The sequence below is a fragment of the Phascolarctos cinereus genome, unplaced genomic scaffold (assembly GCF_003287225.1).
Source record: "Phascolarctos cinereus isolate Bilbo 61053 unplaced genomic scaffold, phaCin_HiC Scaffold_5;HRSCAF=322, whole genome shotgun sequence".
Classification (NCBI taxonomy): Eukaryota; Metazoa; Chordata; class Mammalia; order Diprotodontia; family Phascolarctidae; genus Phascolarctos; species Phascolarctos cinereus.
Window position 1 is genome coordinate 199,493,399 of NW_027555958.1, and position 18,468 is coordinate 199,511,866.

The 18,468-nt window shown below is 35.8% G+C and overlaps 1 protein-coding gene across 1 annotated transcript in view; it reads left to right on the plus strand.

The window, feature by feature from the left end:
* The window catches only part of LMBRD1 (LMBR1 domain containing 1), a 180,398-nt gene that overhangs the window by 47,238 nt on the left and 114,692 nt on the right, over positions 1-18,468 (plus strand). The window contains exon 6 of the mRNA XM_021000136.2: positions 1,056-1,141. Within this exon, the coding sequence (XP_020855795.1) occupies positions 1,056-1,141 (86 nt within the window). The remainder of the gene's footprint in view (positions 1-1,055; positions 1,142-18,468) is intronic.

Here is an 18,468-nt window from a genome sequence, read left to right on the forward strand (position 1 = left end):
AAGTTTTATACCATCTATAAATTTACAAAAGGGTATGTACACTTTCAAGTCATTGATTCAAAATGTTGAATAGCTCAGGACCGAGGACATTCTACAAGATATCTACAAGAATCTGGCCTCCGACACTTGATACCTGGGCAAGTCACTTAACTCTGATTGCCTCACCAAAAAAAAAAAAGCAAAAAAAAAAAGATATTTACAAGAGACCTGCCTTCAACTTAAGTAAAAATAATTTTAAAAATTAAATTTGATGTATAGTGTATTAAAAAAAAAACCTTTACACTTACTGATGACTCTTTTCTGGATCTTTTTGTTCAAGTAGTTGCAAATCCACCCAACTGTATTATCATTCAGCCCTTGTCTCCCCATCTCTTTCATAAGTATAACATAAAAGGCATTGTAAAATGGTTTCAGGATGGTTGAGGCCAAGTTTCTTGTGTATGTGATGAAGGGGATCTTTAGAAGGAGAGTTGGGCTTGAGGAGAGAGAAAATCTTAAAGCCTTTGCTGTGGTTAATGAGTTACTGCAAGGGACAGTAAGATTTGTTAGAACTGCTTAGCAGTATTGAAGCTCAACTTTCACCTTTTTTCCCTTAATCTTAACTGGACCACTATGACTTTTTTTCCCCCATGCACTTTGAATATAGTCAAGAATGTTTCAGTATGAATTGAGGGACTATCTTATAAGTGGATGCTGTTTATACCACTTATTCCTTCATACTTTGGCAGTTCATATAATTCCAGTATTTAAAAAGTATTTTAATATATGAGAAATAGATTGCATAAAAGTATGAAACATTAAAGCAGTACAAATTGACATAAATGTAAAATAAATTGAAGCAGAAAAGTTTTGACAGTGTTAATTTTTTATCATAATGAAGTTTATTAGAGGAAATTTTTCTTCACTCCCCTTCTATACTACTAATTGATTTCTTTTGTGAGGTTCTTAGATCCATTTCTGGTGGAAATAACCATTAGTGATATCTCTATTAATAACTTTGTAATTAAGTCTTATATATTTAAATACATTAAGGTGTTTTTTTTATTTGTTTATAGTGCTTTTGTTCCTTTGAGTGTTCCTAACAAAAATTCTACGGAGTGGGAAAAAGTGAAATTCCTGTTTGAAGAACTTGGAAGTAGTCGTAAGTATTCTTTTAAGGAAAGCATTAGCAAGAGTAATAGATCTATAACTATAACAGCCATAACTAAATATATATGTATGAAAACATATATATATATATATGCATGTATATCAGAGATTGCATATGTTTTTATAAATTATTAAAAGTAAGGAAATGCAGTCTATTTTGTGGTTTATGACACCACATTTATGTCATTACTCTGATATTAAATACTATATTTAGCGTATTAGAAAGAGCAGTGGCATGCAGAGGATCTTAATTAAAATCCCACTTTTGTTATCTCTGTTACCTTATGCAAGTCAGTTAACATCTTTGTGCCTTACTTTGCTCATCTAAAAAATTGGAGACTTGAACTGGGTAGCTTTTCAGTCACTTATAACACAAATTCTCTGATTTTATGATCCTTTTAACTCTAAATTTGTGGTCCTATTTATTATTATTTGCTATTATCCTGAACTCTATGAGGGCAGGAACTGTCTTGCCCAAACTTTTAATCTTCTTCTAGGGTCTAACATGGTACTCAGCACATAGTAACTGATAAATATTTGTTGAATGATCTAAATTAGGAATGAGTGTGCTTTTGTCGTAGAAGACAGTTTAAATACTGAAACTGACTTTGCAGTGTATATATTAAAAGTGACTGTTGTACAAAAATGTGTATGTATGTTTTAACACATGAAAGATCTTTTTTAATGATCTTATGAACAATACAAACTCAATAGCTGTATATGTGACAACTTCTTTTTAATAGATACATTCTTTCTCTATTAATCAACATTTCTGTTGTTCCCTGATTTAAAAAGATTATTAGATTAATGTTTAGAGGTTTAGGTATGACTTCCTAATTTTCTCATCTTGTAATTGTTTATTAATATCTTGCTTTTATCAGTAAAAATAGAGATAGTGGCTGCCAGGCTTGCTAATACAAACTGTCCTGGATAGAGGCACCTGATTCTGTTTGGTACAGAGTAAATTAGTAGTTTCTTTGTATTTGTTTTCTCTTTTAAGACATTTAGATACTGTTTAGGGTATTGGAAAAATTAGTAAGTTACATTCTATTGCATCCTTTTCTGGACTGGCCTAACACTTAGCTTTTAATCTTAAACTAGTTACCTTTACTCTCCATTTCTCTACTCTATACATTTGTAGTGGCTGTCCCCTGCACCTAGAATTCTCTTCTTCATCTTTTGGCTCCCTGTGTTCCTTGCAGTCCCCTCTAAAATAATACCTTCTACAAGAAACCTTTCCTGATCCCCCTTATTGCTAGCACCTTCCTCTTCAGCTAATTCCAGTTTATCCTGTCTGTATTGTCTTTGTACATAGTTGTTTGCATATTGTCTCCCCCATTTAACTATGAACTCCTTGAGAGTAAATATGAGTGAGGAATCAAGGGACTAAGCAAGGTTAAGCTGTTTACATTCCCAAATAAAGAAATTATATCTCTTCAGAATTCTATTGTTATCAGAGGCCATATAATTAGGTAGAGCATCTGGGAATGATTCTTTTATGTTTTGATGATCTTAAAAAAAGAAAGAGAAGGAAGGAAGAATACACTTTGAGAGGACAAGGAGAGAAACAAGTAGAGAAAACTATCTGTTGTAAGTAGAATGCATAAGTAAAAGTCCATAAAATGAGGAGTGAGTGGGGATGGGGGAGGGGAGTGGATAACACTTGAACAATACTCACCTCAACTATTCAAAGGAGGGGGGAAAAAAACCATGTGTTTTTATACAAGAGAAAGGAGTTAAGGGAAAGGGAGGAATAAGAGGGAAAGATAAGTCAGAAGTAAAACAAACTCTTAAAGAGCAGGTGGGAAGCAAGAGAAAGGAAACTTAGAAAAACAGGGTGAGGGAAATATATTACCAATCCTAATCATGAATGAGATGAACTCACTCATAAAATGGAAGAGGATATCAGAATGGATTAGAAACCAGAATCTAACAGTATTTTGTTTAATAGATACAGGTTTGAAATAGAAAGATAATGTAAGGTTAAAACAAGGAGCTAGAGCAAAATCTATAATATTTCAGCCGAAGTTAAATAAAAACATAGGTCATGGTCAGCAGCAGCAAAAATACACCTACTTAGAAGAGATAAAGAACAACATTTTGTTGAAATGTACTTTAGAGAGTGAATTAATATCAATGCTGAACATGTGCCATTTTTGGCACAGCATTTAAATTGATTAAGGAAAAGTTAAATGAGTTTCAGGAAGAAATAGTAAAAGTATAATAATCAGGGATCTCAGTTTACCTCTCTCAGACCTAAATAAATCTAGTCAAAATAAGTCAAAAACCACAATCTAGCTAAGTCAACAACCACAATAGGAAAAAAAAATTCAAAAAAACCCCCAAAAGATCTGAATAGAGTATTAGAAATGGTAGATATGATAGAGCTTTGGTGATTATTGAATGGGAATAGAAGGAGTGTACCTATTTTTCAGCTGTGTATGGCAACTTCATAGAAATTGTCTTATAATGAATGCACATCTGTTAGGGCACAAAAACCTCACAAATGCTTAAAATCAGAAATATTAAATGCATCTTTTAAATGCATTTTCATTTTCCCAGGAGGCAGCTGGTATCACAATAAGTAGAGTGATGGGCCTGCAGTCAGGAAGACCTGAGTTCAAATCTAGCCTCAGATACTTACTAGCTGTGTGACCTTGGGCAAATCACTTAACTTCTGTTTGCCTCAGTTTTATCACTATAAAATGGGGGTAATAGTAGCACCTGCCCTCCAGGGATGTTATGAGGATCAAATTAGTAAATATTTGTGAAAAGCACATAATGCCATGTCTGGCACATAACAAGTACTATGTAAATTTGTACTCCCTTCCCTTACTGAGCACAATGACATAAAAATAATTTTCAGTAAAGGGTCTTTGAAGCAAAGCTGTTACATCAGTTAGAAACAAAATAAATTAATCTGAAAGAATAGGTGTGCCAAGGTGACCAAGTGGTAGGAAGCACTGCAGCAAGCTCCCCTTCACAAAACTCATCCAAACTTCTAGAAAGTGCACCACAAAGAATTCTAATGAGAAAATCCAGAACAGGTCACAGTGAGTCATTTCTCCAGCTCAGGTCTACCTAGAGAGATAGGGAAGACTACAGATTGGGGACAGGATTGGCAAGGAGCACGTCACCTGCCAGCTCCATTACCCAGGGAGAGGCTGTGTACCAGGACAAGAGGAGGTTCCAAACCCATACTGAGATACTAGTATGCACAGGGACAGGTATGAACTGGCAGCTTTGTCACCCACTACTTAGTTCCAAGTCATAGGTCTAGTATAGACAAAGAGACTTGCACATAGGGGGATTATAGGTTGGGGGAGGGTGATGTTCTTGGGTAGGGAGGCTGTCGTTGGTGAACTGAAAAAGTTCAGAAACCAGCAGCAGTGGTATGGCTCAAACCACAGGAGTACAGCGAAGGCTCATTTCAAACATGTAGTACAACATGTAGAATAATAACCAGGACAGGAATCCCAGACCAAAGGGGATCATACAGTTCTGCCACTCTGAACCAATGGAACTTTACACTTAGCTGATAGAGGCTGAGTCCAACAGCAGTCAACTCTTGCTCAGAAGTAAACCCAGGTCAAGGACTTGCAGAACTTAAACCAGATGGCAGTGATCAGACTTTGCCCTGGATCTGTAGAAGTACTGAACACTTATAGTTCCTCAGCCTGTCCCTGAAATACAACACTCAATACTCTGAAAAAGTAATAACAGGACAGACCTTTCCTCCAGAAGTGCTTCAGAGCTTATCCCTAACACCATTTCCAAAGTCAAGAAGTTATCTAGGTTTGTATCCTAAAGAGACCATAAAAATAGGAAAAGGACCCACAATATAGCAACTCTTTTTGTGGTGGCCAAGAATTAGAAATTGAGGGGATGCCCATCAATTAGGGAATGGCTGAACAAGTGTGCTATATCAGTGTGATGGAATACTATTGTTCCATGAGAAATGATGAGCAGGCACACTTCAGAAAAACCTGGAAAGACTTGTATGGTCTGATGCTGAGTGAAATGAGCAGAACCAGAACATTGTACACAGTAACAGCAGCATTGTGCAGTGAGTAACTTTGATAGACTTAGCTCTTCTCAGTAATGCAAGGATCTAAGACAACTCCAAAAGACTCGTGATGGAAGGGGCAGAGTAAAAGCAGTGACTTGCTTGAGTTCTTCCCCAAACCTCTCCAAATACCTGTAAAAAAATGGCTCTAAACAAATTCTAAAGCATCAGAACCCACAAAAAGAGTGAAACAAATTTCCAGCCCAAGACAGTCTGGATGGGTGTTTAGAAAGGTCTGTCGTGCCCAGTTGGGAGAGTACTGCATTTTGGTGTGGGTGCACAGGCAAAACAGGTCTCAGCGAACCTGAAACAGGCCCTAGAGGACTGACTCATAGGCAGCTGTGGCGGTTTCCAGACTTCTCAACTCACAAACACCAAAGACAACTTAGAAGGTCAGTAGGAAAAGTCTGTGACTAAGCTGAGAGAGAAGCGCAGTCCCAGCCCCAGTCCTTGAGCATGGCCCTGGGGTGGCAGCTGCTTCTGGAGCTTCCGGCCCACAGACTGAGGGGGAATTGGGTGGCTGAGCAGAGGAGGATTGCAGGAATCTTTTGCTGGTGCTGAGGCAAGATTCTCTCGCTTTTTCCCCTTGCATGGATCTGGGTCACAGTTCTGGGTGGCAATCCTGGAGCGAGGAGGAGTGCTGGCATAGTAGAGCTTGTGGTGGTGGTGCAGAGAGAATCCTCATCACAGTTCCAAGACAGAAAAGAGTGCTTGTGGTCACTCATAGACCAGAGCAAAAGCCAAGAAAGGAGTAAACACCTCGCCGTTGATCGTACCATCTTGGGAGAACTGAAAACTTACAGGTCCCTGAAATTATCTCTGAAAACAGCTGCACAAAATCCCCGAAGCTTGGGACAATACATTCTCCACATTGGAAGCAGATCCCTACCTTAACTAAGAGTTTAAAACTCAGGTAATTGGCTGGGATCATGAGCAAACAAAGACACAAAGTCAGACCATAGAATCTTTCTTGGGTAACAAAGAAGATCAAAACATACAACCAGAAGAAGACAACAAAGCCAAAGTTCCTACATTCAAAGCCTCCAAGAAAAATATGAATCAGTCCCAGGCCATGGAAGAGCTCAGAAAGGATATTGAAAAGCAAGTAAGAGAAGTAGAGGGAAAACTGGGAAGAGAAATGAGAGTGATGCAAGAAAATCATGAAAAACTAGTAAACAGCTTGCTAAAGGAGACCCAAAAAAATATTGAAGAAAATAACACCTTAAAAAATAGCCTAACTGAAATGGCGAAAGAGTTCCAAAAAGCCAATGAGGAGAGGAATGCCTTCAAAAGTAGAATTGGCCATATGGAAAAGGAAGTCCAAAAGCTCAATGAAGAAAATACTTCCTTAAAAATTAGAATGGAGCAATTGGAAGCTAGTGACTTTATGAGAAGTCAAGACGTTGTAAAACAGAACCAAAAGAATGAAAAAATGGATAACAATGTGAAATATTTCATTGGAAAAACAACTGACCTGGAAAATAGGTCCAGGAGACATAATTTTAAAATTATTGATCTGAAAGCCATGATCAAAAAAAGAGCCTAGACATCATCTTTTCAAGAAATTATCAAGGAAAACTGCCCTGATATTCTAGAACCAGAGGGTAAAAGAGAAATTGAAAGAATCTACCAATCACTTCCTGAAAGAGATTTCCCAAAGGAAAACTCCTAGGAATATTGTAGCCAAATTCCAGAGTTCCCAGGTCAAGGAGAAAATATTGCAAACAACCAGAAAGAAACAATTCGAGTATTGTAGAAACACAATCAGGATAACAGAGGATTTAGCAATTTCTGCAGTAAGGGACTGCAGGGCTTGGAATATCATATTCCAAAGAGCAAAGGAGATAGGATTACAACCAAGAATCACCTACCCAGCAAAACTGAGTATAATCCTTCTGGGGGGAAAATGAATATTCAGTGAAATAGAGGATTTGATTTTCAAGCATTGTTGATGAAAAGACCAGAGCTGAATAGAAAATTTGACTTCCAAATACAAGACTCAAGAGAAGCATGAAGAGGTAAACAGGAAAGAGAAATCATAAGGGACTTAAGATTAAGGTTGAGCTGTTTACGTTCCTACGTGGAAAGATGATATTTGTAAGTCATGAGACCTTTCTCAGTATTAGTATTATGGTAGTTGAAGGGAAAAAATTGTATGTGTATATGTATAGATAGATAAATAGAGGGCAGAGGATGAGTTAAAAAAAAAAGAAAAAAAAACACAACAAAAGACTCATGATGGAAAATGCTGTCCACATCCAGAAAAAGAACCATGGGGTCTGAATGCAGATTAAAGCATACTATTTTCTCTCTCTCTCTCTCTCTTTTTTTTTCATTCTTTCTCGTGATTCCTTCCATTAGTTCTAATTCTTATTTACCACATGACTAATGTGAAAATATGTTTAATATGAATGAATATGTATAGCCTATATCAGGTTGCATGCTGTCTTGGGGAGGGAGGACGGGAAGGAAGGGGAGAAAATTTAGAACTCAAAATTTTGTGGAAGTGAATGTTGCAACAATTTAAATTAATTAATGGTTTTTTTTAAAGGGGGAAAAAAAGTCAAGAAGTTAGCTAAGAAGAATGAGCTAACAAAAAAAAAAAAAACCCAAAGAACACCAATGCAGTAAATTTATTATGGTGGCAAGGATGATTAAGACACAAATGTAGAAGAGAATGACTCCAAAACATCTTTAAGCAAAATATCAGAAAAATAAAGCTTGGGCACAAGCTCAACTAGAATGCCTAGAAGAGATGAAGTAAGAATTTAACAGAAGAAAAACTTTAAAATGTTTTATTAAGTGGAGTGGGAGTACTTGGGGGAGGGGAGGATGGAAAAGAAATGAAAGCTAAGGAAGAAAGTATTGGAGAGGGAATTAACAGCTTGTCACAAAATGTACAAAACCTTGCCCAAGCAACAAATCTTCCCATTAGAGTAAACCAAATGGAATGCAAGGACTCCATGACATGAAGAAATAATAAAGTTCAAAGGTTGAAAAAAATAGAAGAAAATGTAAATTATTTCGTAGCAAAAAGAACTGACCTGAAAAACCAGTGGTGAAGAAAGTACTTAACAACCCTTGGACTACCTGAATGCCATGCCAAAAAAACCCCTACACATCTTATTTCAAGAAATATTAAAAGAATGCTATCCAGATATCTTAGAACCAGAGAGCAAAATGAAATGGGAAAGAATCCACTAGTCACCACCTAAAAGAAACTTAAAAATGAAAAATTCCAGGAACATCATAGCCAAAATATAGTGCTTCCAGGTCAAAGAAAAAAAATCCCATAGACAGCCAAAAAGAAAGAATTCAAGTACCAAAGAGTCACAGTTAGAAGCAGAGAAGTTCGAATGCAATATTTCAGAAGGTAAAACATATAGGCTTATAGTCAGGGATAACTTTTAAAGCAAAACTGCATATAATTTTATGACCGTCAATGAAACAGAAGACTTCTAAGCATTCCTGATGAAAAGACAACAGCTATGTTGTTGTTTGGTTGTGTTTAACTCTTCATGACTGCATAGACCATAGTACACCAGTTCCTTCTATCCTCCACTATCTCTTGATGTCTGAGCAAGTTCATATGTGTTGTTTCTATGATACTATCTATCCATCTCATCCTCTGCTGTCCCCTTTTCCTTTTGCCTTCACTGTTTCTCAGCATCAGAGTCTTTTCTAATGAGTTTTGTCTTCTCATTATGTGGCCAAAGTATTTAAGCTTCAGCTCCAGTATTTGATCTTCCAGTGAATAGTCTTTATTTCTTTAAGTGTTGGTTGATTTGATCTGCTTGCTGTCCAAGTGACTCTCAAAAGTCTTATCCAGCACCACAATTCAGAAGCGTCAATTCTGTGGTGCACAGCTTTCTGTATAGTTCAACTCTCACAGCCACAATACATTGTTACTGGAAAAGCCATAGTTTTGGCTCTATGGACCTTTGTTGACAAGGAGATGTCTCTGTTTTGTAGTTTGCTGTCCAGATTTGCCATAGCTTTCCTTCCAAGAAGCAAGGGTCTTTTAATTTCATGCCTGCAGCCACTGTCTACAGTGATCTCTGAGCCAAAAAATATAAAATTTGACAGTATTTCCATTTCTTCTCCCTCTATTTGCCAGGAAGTGATGGGACCAGTTTTCAAGCTCTTAGGTTGTGTTTTTTTTTTTAAGCTTCAAGACAGATTTTACACTCTCCTCTTTCATCCTCATCAAGAAGTTTCTTAATTCCTCTTCGCTTTCTGTCGTCAGAGTAGTGTCATCTGTCTGAGGTTGTTGATATTTCTCCTGGAAATCTTTATTCTGGCTTTTAATTCATCCAGCCTGGCTCTTCACGTGATCTGTTATGCATATAAGTTAAATAAATAATGTGACAACATACAGCTTTGTCATACTCCTTTCTCAATCTTAAATCAGTCAGCTATTCCATGTTTGGTTCTAGCTGTTGCTTGTTGGCCCATATACAGGTTCCTCAGGAGAGGAACTTGATGATCCTGACTTGCTCCATTTTGTTGTGATCCACACAGTCAAAGGCTTTAGTGTAGTCAGTGAAGCAGAAGTAGATGTTTTTCTGGTACTCCCTTGCTTTTTCCATAATCTAGCAGATATTGGCAATTTGGTCTCAAGTTCCTCTGCCTCTTTAAAAACCAGCCTGTTCTTCTGGTAATTCTCAGTTCACATTGCTGAAGCCTAGCTTGCAGAATCTTAAACCTAAACTTGCTGGCATGTGAAATGAGTGCAGTTGTTCAGTAATTTGAACATTCTCTGGCATTGCCCTTCTTTAGGATTGAGACATAAACTAATCTTTTCAAATCAAGTGGCCACTGTTGAGTTTTCTAAATTTGCTACCATATTGAGTGCAGCACTTTAACTGTGTCATCTTTTAGGATTTTAAATAGCTCAGCTGGAATTCCTTCACTTCTAGCCTTATTGTTAGCAGTGCTTCTTAAGGCCCATGTAACTTCATTCTCCAGGGTGCTGGCTCTAGATCACTAACTATACAATTATCATTATTGATGATGTTAAAGTCTTTCCTGTATAGTTCTTTTGTATATTCTTGCCACCTCTTCTTAATCTCTTCTGCTTCTTTTAAGTCTCTACCATTTTTTATCTTTTATTGTGTCTGTATTTGCATGAAATGTTACCTTGATACCTCTGATTTTCTTGAAGAGATCTTTCTTTTCCATGGTGTTGTTTTTTATTTCTTTGCATTGCTCATTTAAGAAAATGTTATCTCTCCTGAATGTTTTCTGGAATTTTGCATTCAGTGGGGTATATCTTTCCCTTTTTCCTTTATCTCTTGCTTTTCTAATTTCCTCAGCTATTTGGAAAGCCTTGAAACAGCCATTTTGTTTTCTAGCCCATCTTTTTCTGTGGAATATTTTTCGTTGTTGTCTCCTGTACAGTACTGTGGACTGCCATTCAAGGTTTTTCAGGCACCAGATCTAATCCCTTAAATCTATTTAACACTTCTTCTTCATATTCATAAGGGATGTTATTTAGGTCATACCTATATGGTTTGATGGTTTTCTCTACTTCAATTTAAGTCTGAATTTTCTAATAAGAAGCTCCTGATCTGAGCCACAGTCAGCTCTAGGTCTTGTTTGTGACTGTATAGAGGTTTTTCACTTGGCTGCAAAGTATATAATCAGTCTGATTTCCATGTTGACCATCTGGTGAGATCCATGTGTAGAGTTGCCTTTGGGTAGTTGAACAAGAATATTTCTGTAACTCTATTGGTGTCTGCCCTGTATAATTTTATATTCCAAGACTAAACTTGATTGTTACTCCAGTTGTCTTGATTTCCTGCTTTAGCATTCTAATTCCCTATTGATGAGTATGATGTCTTTTTTGGGGTGTTATTTCTAAAAAATGTACATCTTCATAGAACTGATCAACTTTGGCCTCTTCAACATCAGTGGTTGGAGCTTTGATTTTATTACTGTGATGTTGAATGGTTTGCCTTGGATTTTAACAGATATCATAAGTCTGTCATTTTTGACAGTCATTACTGCTTTTCTTACCTTTTTATTGACTGAGGGCTATTCCATTTATTCTCTTCCCACAGAAATATATGTAGTGATCACCTGAATTAAATTCACTGATTCCCATCCATTTAAGTTCACTGACACCCAAGATGTTGATGTTTAATCTTTTCATCTATTCTTTGGCCACACTTAGCTTATCTTAGTTACCTTGGTTGGATTTTGCATTGCAGGTTCCTATACAATATTGATCTGTAATTCAATATTGACACCCTAGCCCCCTTCCCGATCACTGCCTTGTCAGTGTGGAGGGGTTTGTGTAGCTTAGTGAAGCCATGAGCTATGCCATGCAGGGTTACCCAAGACAGACAGGTTATAGTAGAGAGCTCTGACAAAGGGTGATCCACTGGAGAAAGAAATGGCAAACCACTCCAGTATCTTTGCCAAGAAAACCCCATAGACTGCTAAAATGATAATAGAAGAAATGACATTGGAAGATGAGCCCCTCACATCAGAAAGTGTCCAGTACACTACTGAGGAAGAATGGAGAATGACTACAAGTAGTTCTAGGACTAATGAAGTGTATGGGCCAAAGCTGAAAGGAAACTCAGCTGCAGATGTGTCTCATGATGAAAGGAAAGTCCGATGTTGTAAAGGTTAATATTGATTGGCTGTTTAGAAACTCTAAAATTAAAATACAAGAGGGATGAGAAAGTTAAAAAGGTAAACAAATGAATAATGAAAAAGGACTAAATAAACTGATTGTATTCACATATTGGGAGATAATACATGTGTCCTCTCTGCCTGTCATCATGAAGAGTCATAAAAGGAGTACAGTTGGACAATGCCTAGTAGTGGTTCTCTTATGTCTTGATGATCTTAAGAATGGAAAGAAGGGAAGAGGAATACACTGGAGGGGAAGAGAAAGGAAAGTTAAGGAAAATTACCTCTCATAATCAGTGTGCAAATAGACATTAATACAGAAGGAAGGGGTGGGGCTGAGGCAACAGCTGACATTTGAAACTCACTGATCTAAACTACTTAAAAGAAGGAAGAATATATATACACACAGGTACAGAAATACATTTTATTTAGTAGGGAAATGGGAGGAAAAGGAGAAAAGAGGAATGGTGATTATAAATATAGCTCTTTTTGAAATGTCAAAGAATGGTAATTTGGGATATCTAAAATTGGGGGAATCAATGAATAAATTATGGTATATAAATGTAATGGAAAACTACTGCTCTTAATTCTTATAAATGTAATGACCAACAATGATTCTAGTGGAATACGTAACATTCACTTTCCCTCCTGATAGAGAGGTAAAGGATTTAATATAGAATGAAACTTTTCGTGAAAAGTTGTTTTGATCAACTATCCATGTTTGTAGTGGGTTTCAATTTTCTCGAGACAGGGATGGGGAAGGAGGAGGACTTTTGTCTGATTAAATCAATATACATATATAATGTATGACAACCTATATATGCACATATGTGTGGATATAGAGAAATTTATCTAGAGAGATATGAATAGATGAGTCAAAGAACAAGTCATAGAAATAGTCAATTTCATTAAAGATAATGACAAGACAACGTACCAGCATTTTTGGGATGCAGCCAAAGCAGTTATTAGGGGAAAAAATTATGTCTCTAAACACTTTCATCAATAAGAGAAAGAGCCCATCAACAAATTAGATGTTAAGCTAAATAAACTAGCATATCTATTTGAAATTCCTGAAGTCAGAGAAGAGATTAATTATATTGAAAGCAAAAACCATTGAATTAATAAGTTAAATTTTGGAATTAAAAAAATAGATAAGCCTTTAGCTAACTTGATTTTTAAAAAGAAAGAAAACTAAATTACCATTATCAGAAATGGAGTTGAATTCATAACCAACTAAGAAATAAAAAAAAATTGTTAGTATCTATTTTGACCAAATACATGCCAATAAAACTGACAATCTAAATGAAATGGTTGAATATTTACAGACATATAAATTGCCCAAATTAACAACAAGAAATAAAGTACTTCTATAACTCCATCTTCAAAAAAAGAAATTTAACAAGCCATTGTAGAAACTGGAATTTAACAGCAGGGTAAACTGAGGCACATCTACAAGCAAGATAAAATTTATTAGCAGGGGCATGGTATTTATTAGTTAATGGGTCAGTGGCTTACCTCTATTTATTCCAAAGACCCCAAGTTCTATACTCTAGGGAGTATAGAACAAGGTAGATGATATCATGGGATTAAGGGCAGCATGATTGGTTATAGAGCTGAAGTGCAGGGAACAACATGATTGGCTGGAAGTTTGGTAATGGGGGCTAGCAACAACCCCTCTTCTTTCATGAGATTAAGAATAACAAGTACTCATTGTTTGAGCCCAGGTGGCCTAGACTTTTGGACGGCAAATTAGACGTACTTGAAGGATAACTTGGTGGAGTAGAATATCAGGCCCTATGCCATCACTTTCACATATATTCACCAAGGTTAGCAAAATTCTTTGAGGCAAGAATGGATCAGTGATTAGCAGGAAAACTGGATTCTAAAATTAACCCGTTACTGTCCAGCTGAATTCTGAACTAAGTTCAAAGACAAAGAACCAGGACTCAAGCAATTATATGACAAAAGCTGTTACAGGACAAAATCAATTAATTACAAATATGATCAATAAGAAAATAATATAGTAACAATCTTTTATCTTCTCATCATAATTAAATTCTCAAAGGAAAATACCCCAAGATCATGTGGATTTCCAATTAAATTCTACTGAACATTTAAAGAACAGTTAATTATAAGAACAATTGATTTTTGATACCTAAACCATGGAGAATCAAAACAGAGAAAGAAATCTATAGAATAATATTCCTAATGAATGTTGATTGATGCAGAAATTTTAAATTTATCTAGGAGTCTATAGCAGCATATCACAAAGATTCTAGGCTGGTTTGATATTAGGAAAATTAGAAACCATATTAATAGTAAAAAGCGTATAATTATGTAAATAGATTCAGAAAAAACTTTTGATGAGATACAACATCTGTTCCTCATATAAAAACACCTGGAAAGCATAGGAATTAATGGAGCTTTCCTAAAAATGATAACTAGTATCTATATAAAATCAAAAGCTAGAATTATCTATAATGGGGATAAGATAGAGGCCTTTCCAGTAAGATCAGGGGTAAAGCAAGGATGTCCACTATTACTGTTGCCCTTTATTATATTGCTAGAAATGTGAGATGCAACAATAAGACAAGAATAAAATATTAAAGGAATAAGCATAGGCAAAGAGGAAACGAGACATGACAACTCTAGAGAGTAAACTAAAAACTAATTTAAATAATTTAACAACTTTAGCAAAATTGTAGAACATAAAATACGACATAAATTATCAGCATTTCAATATATTAGCATGAAGAGATAGAGAAATTCTATTTAAAATAATTACAGATAGTATAAAATACTTGTAAGTCTACCTGCTCAGACATATACAGAAACTATATGACTACAATTATAAAATATTTTATAGAAATAAAGACAATTCTAGATAATTGAAGAAGTTTCAAGTTTTCATAGGTAGGCTGAACCAATATAATAAAAAGATGTTGCTACAAAATAATTTACTTGTTCATAGTATTGAAACTACCGAAAGTTTGCTTTATAGAGCTAGGAAAAAACAAGATTCATCTGGAGGAATTAATGGTGAAAAATTATAAAGGAATTAATAAAAAAAATGGGAAAGGAAGGTAATTTGGTAGCACCGTATTTCAAACTATACTACAAAGCCATAGTAATCAAAACAGTTTGGTATTGGGTAAGAAATAGAGAAGTTCATCAGATTAGATGTACGTTATATAGAAGCAAATGAACATAGTAGCATAATGTTTGATAAGTCCAAAGATGAGCTGTTTGAGCAAGAACTCACTATTTAACAAAACCTGTTTTAAAAAATGGACAGCAGTCTGGCAGAAACTAGCTTAGACCAGCATCCCACATTGCATACCAAATAGACCCAATGGGGACGTGATTTAGACAGAAAGTGTAGTACCATAAACAAATTAGAGGAATATGGAAGAAATTGCCTGTCAAATCCATGGCTAGGAGAAGAGTTCATGTACCAGACAAGAGAGAGACAGGTTTACGAGAGGTAAAATGGACAATTGTGGTTATAATTAAAATTTTTGAGCATACAAAACCCACCTAGCTAAAATTAGAAAGAGAACTGTGAAATTAGGGGAAAACATCTTTGCATCAAGTTTCTGTAATAAAGATCTCATTCCTAATATATGTAGTTAATTGATTTGAATTTGTATCAATAAGAGCCATTCTCCATCTGTCTCAGGTTATAAGGGAATCTTTGTTTTACAGTATTGCTAATAACTGCACTAGATCATTAATTTAATCTTCTTTCCTGTATATTGTGATACAGTTTGATTGTTTTGGCTTTCTATTTCAGTCTTTAAAATTTGCCAGAAGAATTGAGGACCAGAGAAATTGAATTGTTTTGGGGGAACAAAAAGATCCCTTAAAACAGACTGACACTGGTGTGTGTGGGTGTGTGTGTGTGTGTGTGTGTGTGTGTGAAAGAGAGAGAGAGAAATATGCTTTAAAGAATCAAAACTTCAGATTTGGAAGGAACTTTAGTAGCCCTCTGTTATAATCCATCCATACCTTAAAGCAGAGGTATCAAACAGGTGGTCCATTAACAGTCCTAAGTGTGGCTCAAACTAGATTAAAATGTAGTTAGCAAAATATTTAACAAAATAAGTAAAATTCAATAAAACATAGATAATGTTAAGATAATTTTCTTAGTCAATATGGGTTCCCCAAGATCCTCATGTTTAGTTTTTGTTCAGTCATTTCAATTGTGTCTGACTCTTAGTGATCCCATTTGTTTTTTTTGTTTGTTTGTTTTGTTTTGTTTTGGGGCAGAGATACTGCATTAGTTTGCCACTTCCTTCTCCAGCTTATTTTGCAGACAGGGAACTGAGGCAAATGAGGTTAAGTGACTTACCCAGGGTCACGCAGCTAGTAAATGTCTGAGGCCAGATTTGAACTCAGGAAAATGACTCTTCCTGACTGCAGACCTGGCACTTATGCACTGCACTACCTAGCTGTCCCATATACAGTTTAGTAGTCCCCTTTTCTTTTTGAGTTTGACACTGCTGCCTTAAAGTGGCCCTCTACTATCATATTTGTGAAGCTTTGAGATCTTTGTTATTTATTAGGGTAGTAATAGAATTGGGAAGGGGCTGATTTGTGTAATATAAGCCCTGTTATGGTACTGAATCCTGAGTACTGTATTAAAATGCACTTCAGTAAATTAATATTAAGGACTAGAATTGATTGATTTGTTCATCAGGCATTTAAGTGCCTGATATATACAGAGAACTGTGCTAAATTCTAGGAGTTATATAATGTTGAAATAATACAGGTTCCTACTGAAGTCTGTTAAGTTCTAATAAGGTAGTGATTGAATGTACCACCCTATAGCTATAATCCTGTGTAATATTAATGATATATTTTGTTTTACTTAAAATTGATAACGAATTATTAATAAATGCCTGTTATAAAGTTAGCGGTGGAATCATAAAATTTTAAAGATGGAAATGAATTCATCAAAAGCAAAGATGATATTTTTCAACATAGTAAGGTAGCCTTTAATTGAATGTTCTCATGACAGGAATCTTACATTCTCATGAGGCAATCTATTTTATCTTTGAATAGTTGTAATCGTTCAAATATCACTCCTTTTGTTGAACAGAAATAGAAAGATCACCACCTGAAAGAGATCCTACCATGAAAACTCAGGAATATCATAGTCAAATTCTAAAACCCCCAGCTCAAAGACAAAATGTTACAGGCAACAAGAAAAAAAAATTTGCATATGTTGGTAACACAATTGGAATCACACAAGACATAATAGTGGTGACACTAAAACATTGCAGGTCTTGGAACACTGTGTATTGAAGAGCAAAAGAACTGGGTTTCTGGCCAAAAATATCATACCCAGAAAAGCTAAGCATAATTCTGAATGGAAAAAAAAATGGACGCTTGATCAATTGTCAGACTTACAGGCATTTAAAAAAACAAAAAGCCCTAAACTCAATAAAAGATTTGACATACAAGGCCAAGAGAAAAAATACCAATGACCAGTTACAAGAGACTAAATAAGGACAGAATGTTTGCCTTTTATGTATGGAAGATGTAAAATCTATATCTAAGATTGTTACTAGTAATTAAGTAACTTATAAGAAAGATTTCGGTGGGGGCAGCTAGATGGTGCAGTGATAGAGCACTGGCCCTGGAGTCAGGAGGACCTGAGTTCAAAGCTGGCCTCAGACACATGATACTTAGTAGCTATGTGACCCTGGGCAAGTCACTTAACCCGGATTGCCTTGCAAAAAAAAAAAAAAGAAAGGAAGAAAAGAAAGAAAGAAAAAAAGCAAAGATTGTGGTAGGCCTGAGTATGATTAGACTTCAAAAAGTAAAACCATTCAAGAACAGCTAAAAGAGTAATTATCTTTCACAAATGAGGTGCAAGAGGAAGAACCAATACAGGGGAATTAGATGGGGGAGGGGACTTTTAGTTCTGGAAACCTGCTTTCATTGAGAATGGGTTTAAGAGGAGAAAATACCTATATGTTTAGAAGAGTGTAAAAGTCTTCTAAATTTAAAAGAAATAAAACTCTAAGGGGATAGGGAGTGGGGAGAGGATAAAGGAGGGATCTTTAAAGGGGAGGGTAAAGGGATAGGTTAAAAGGGGGTTATAGAATGGGGTTTAGACATGGGGGGATGGGAGAATAAGGGAAGGTTAACTACCCTCCACCTGTAAAAGTAGAGGAGTTAGGAGAGATAGGAAAAAAAGATGCACAAACAGAAACACAGGAGTATAATCTCTTAAGGAAAATAATGTATGTTTTTATGTATACATGTATGTATGTTTATGTGTGTATACATGTATGTATACATCAATACCTATTTAGAAATGTATCCATGCTCAATTGCAACCTTGAGGTGGCGGGTAATGGAGAGGAAGGGGTGACAAGGGGAGGAAGGAGGTGAGGGGGCAAAGGAAAAAAAGAACAAAGTTTAAAAAGTGCCCAGCAAAGAACGAAAGAAAACTTAACAAGGAAGCAAAGAAAAGATGGCCAGCTCTTGACACAACATGTAGTATTTATGGTATAGCTTTTCTTGAAATGAAAATTAATTGTTACATATTTTGAATCCTCTCTTATGTTCTGCTGTGCACATGACGTGCTTTTTTTTTCTTA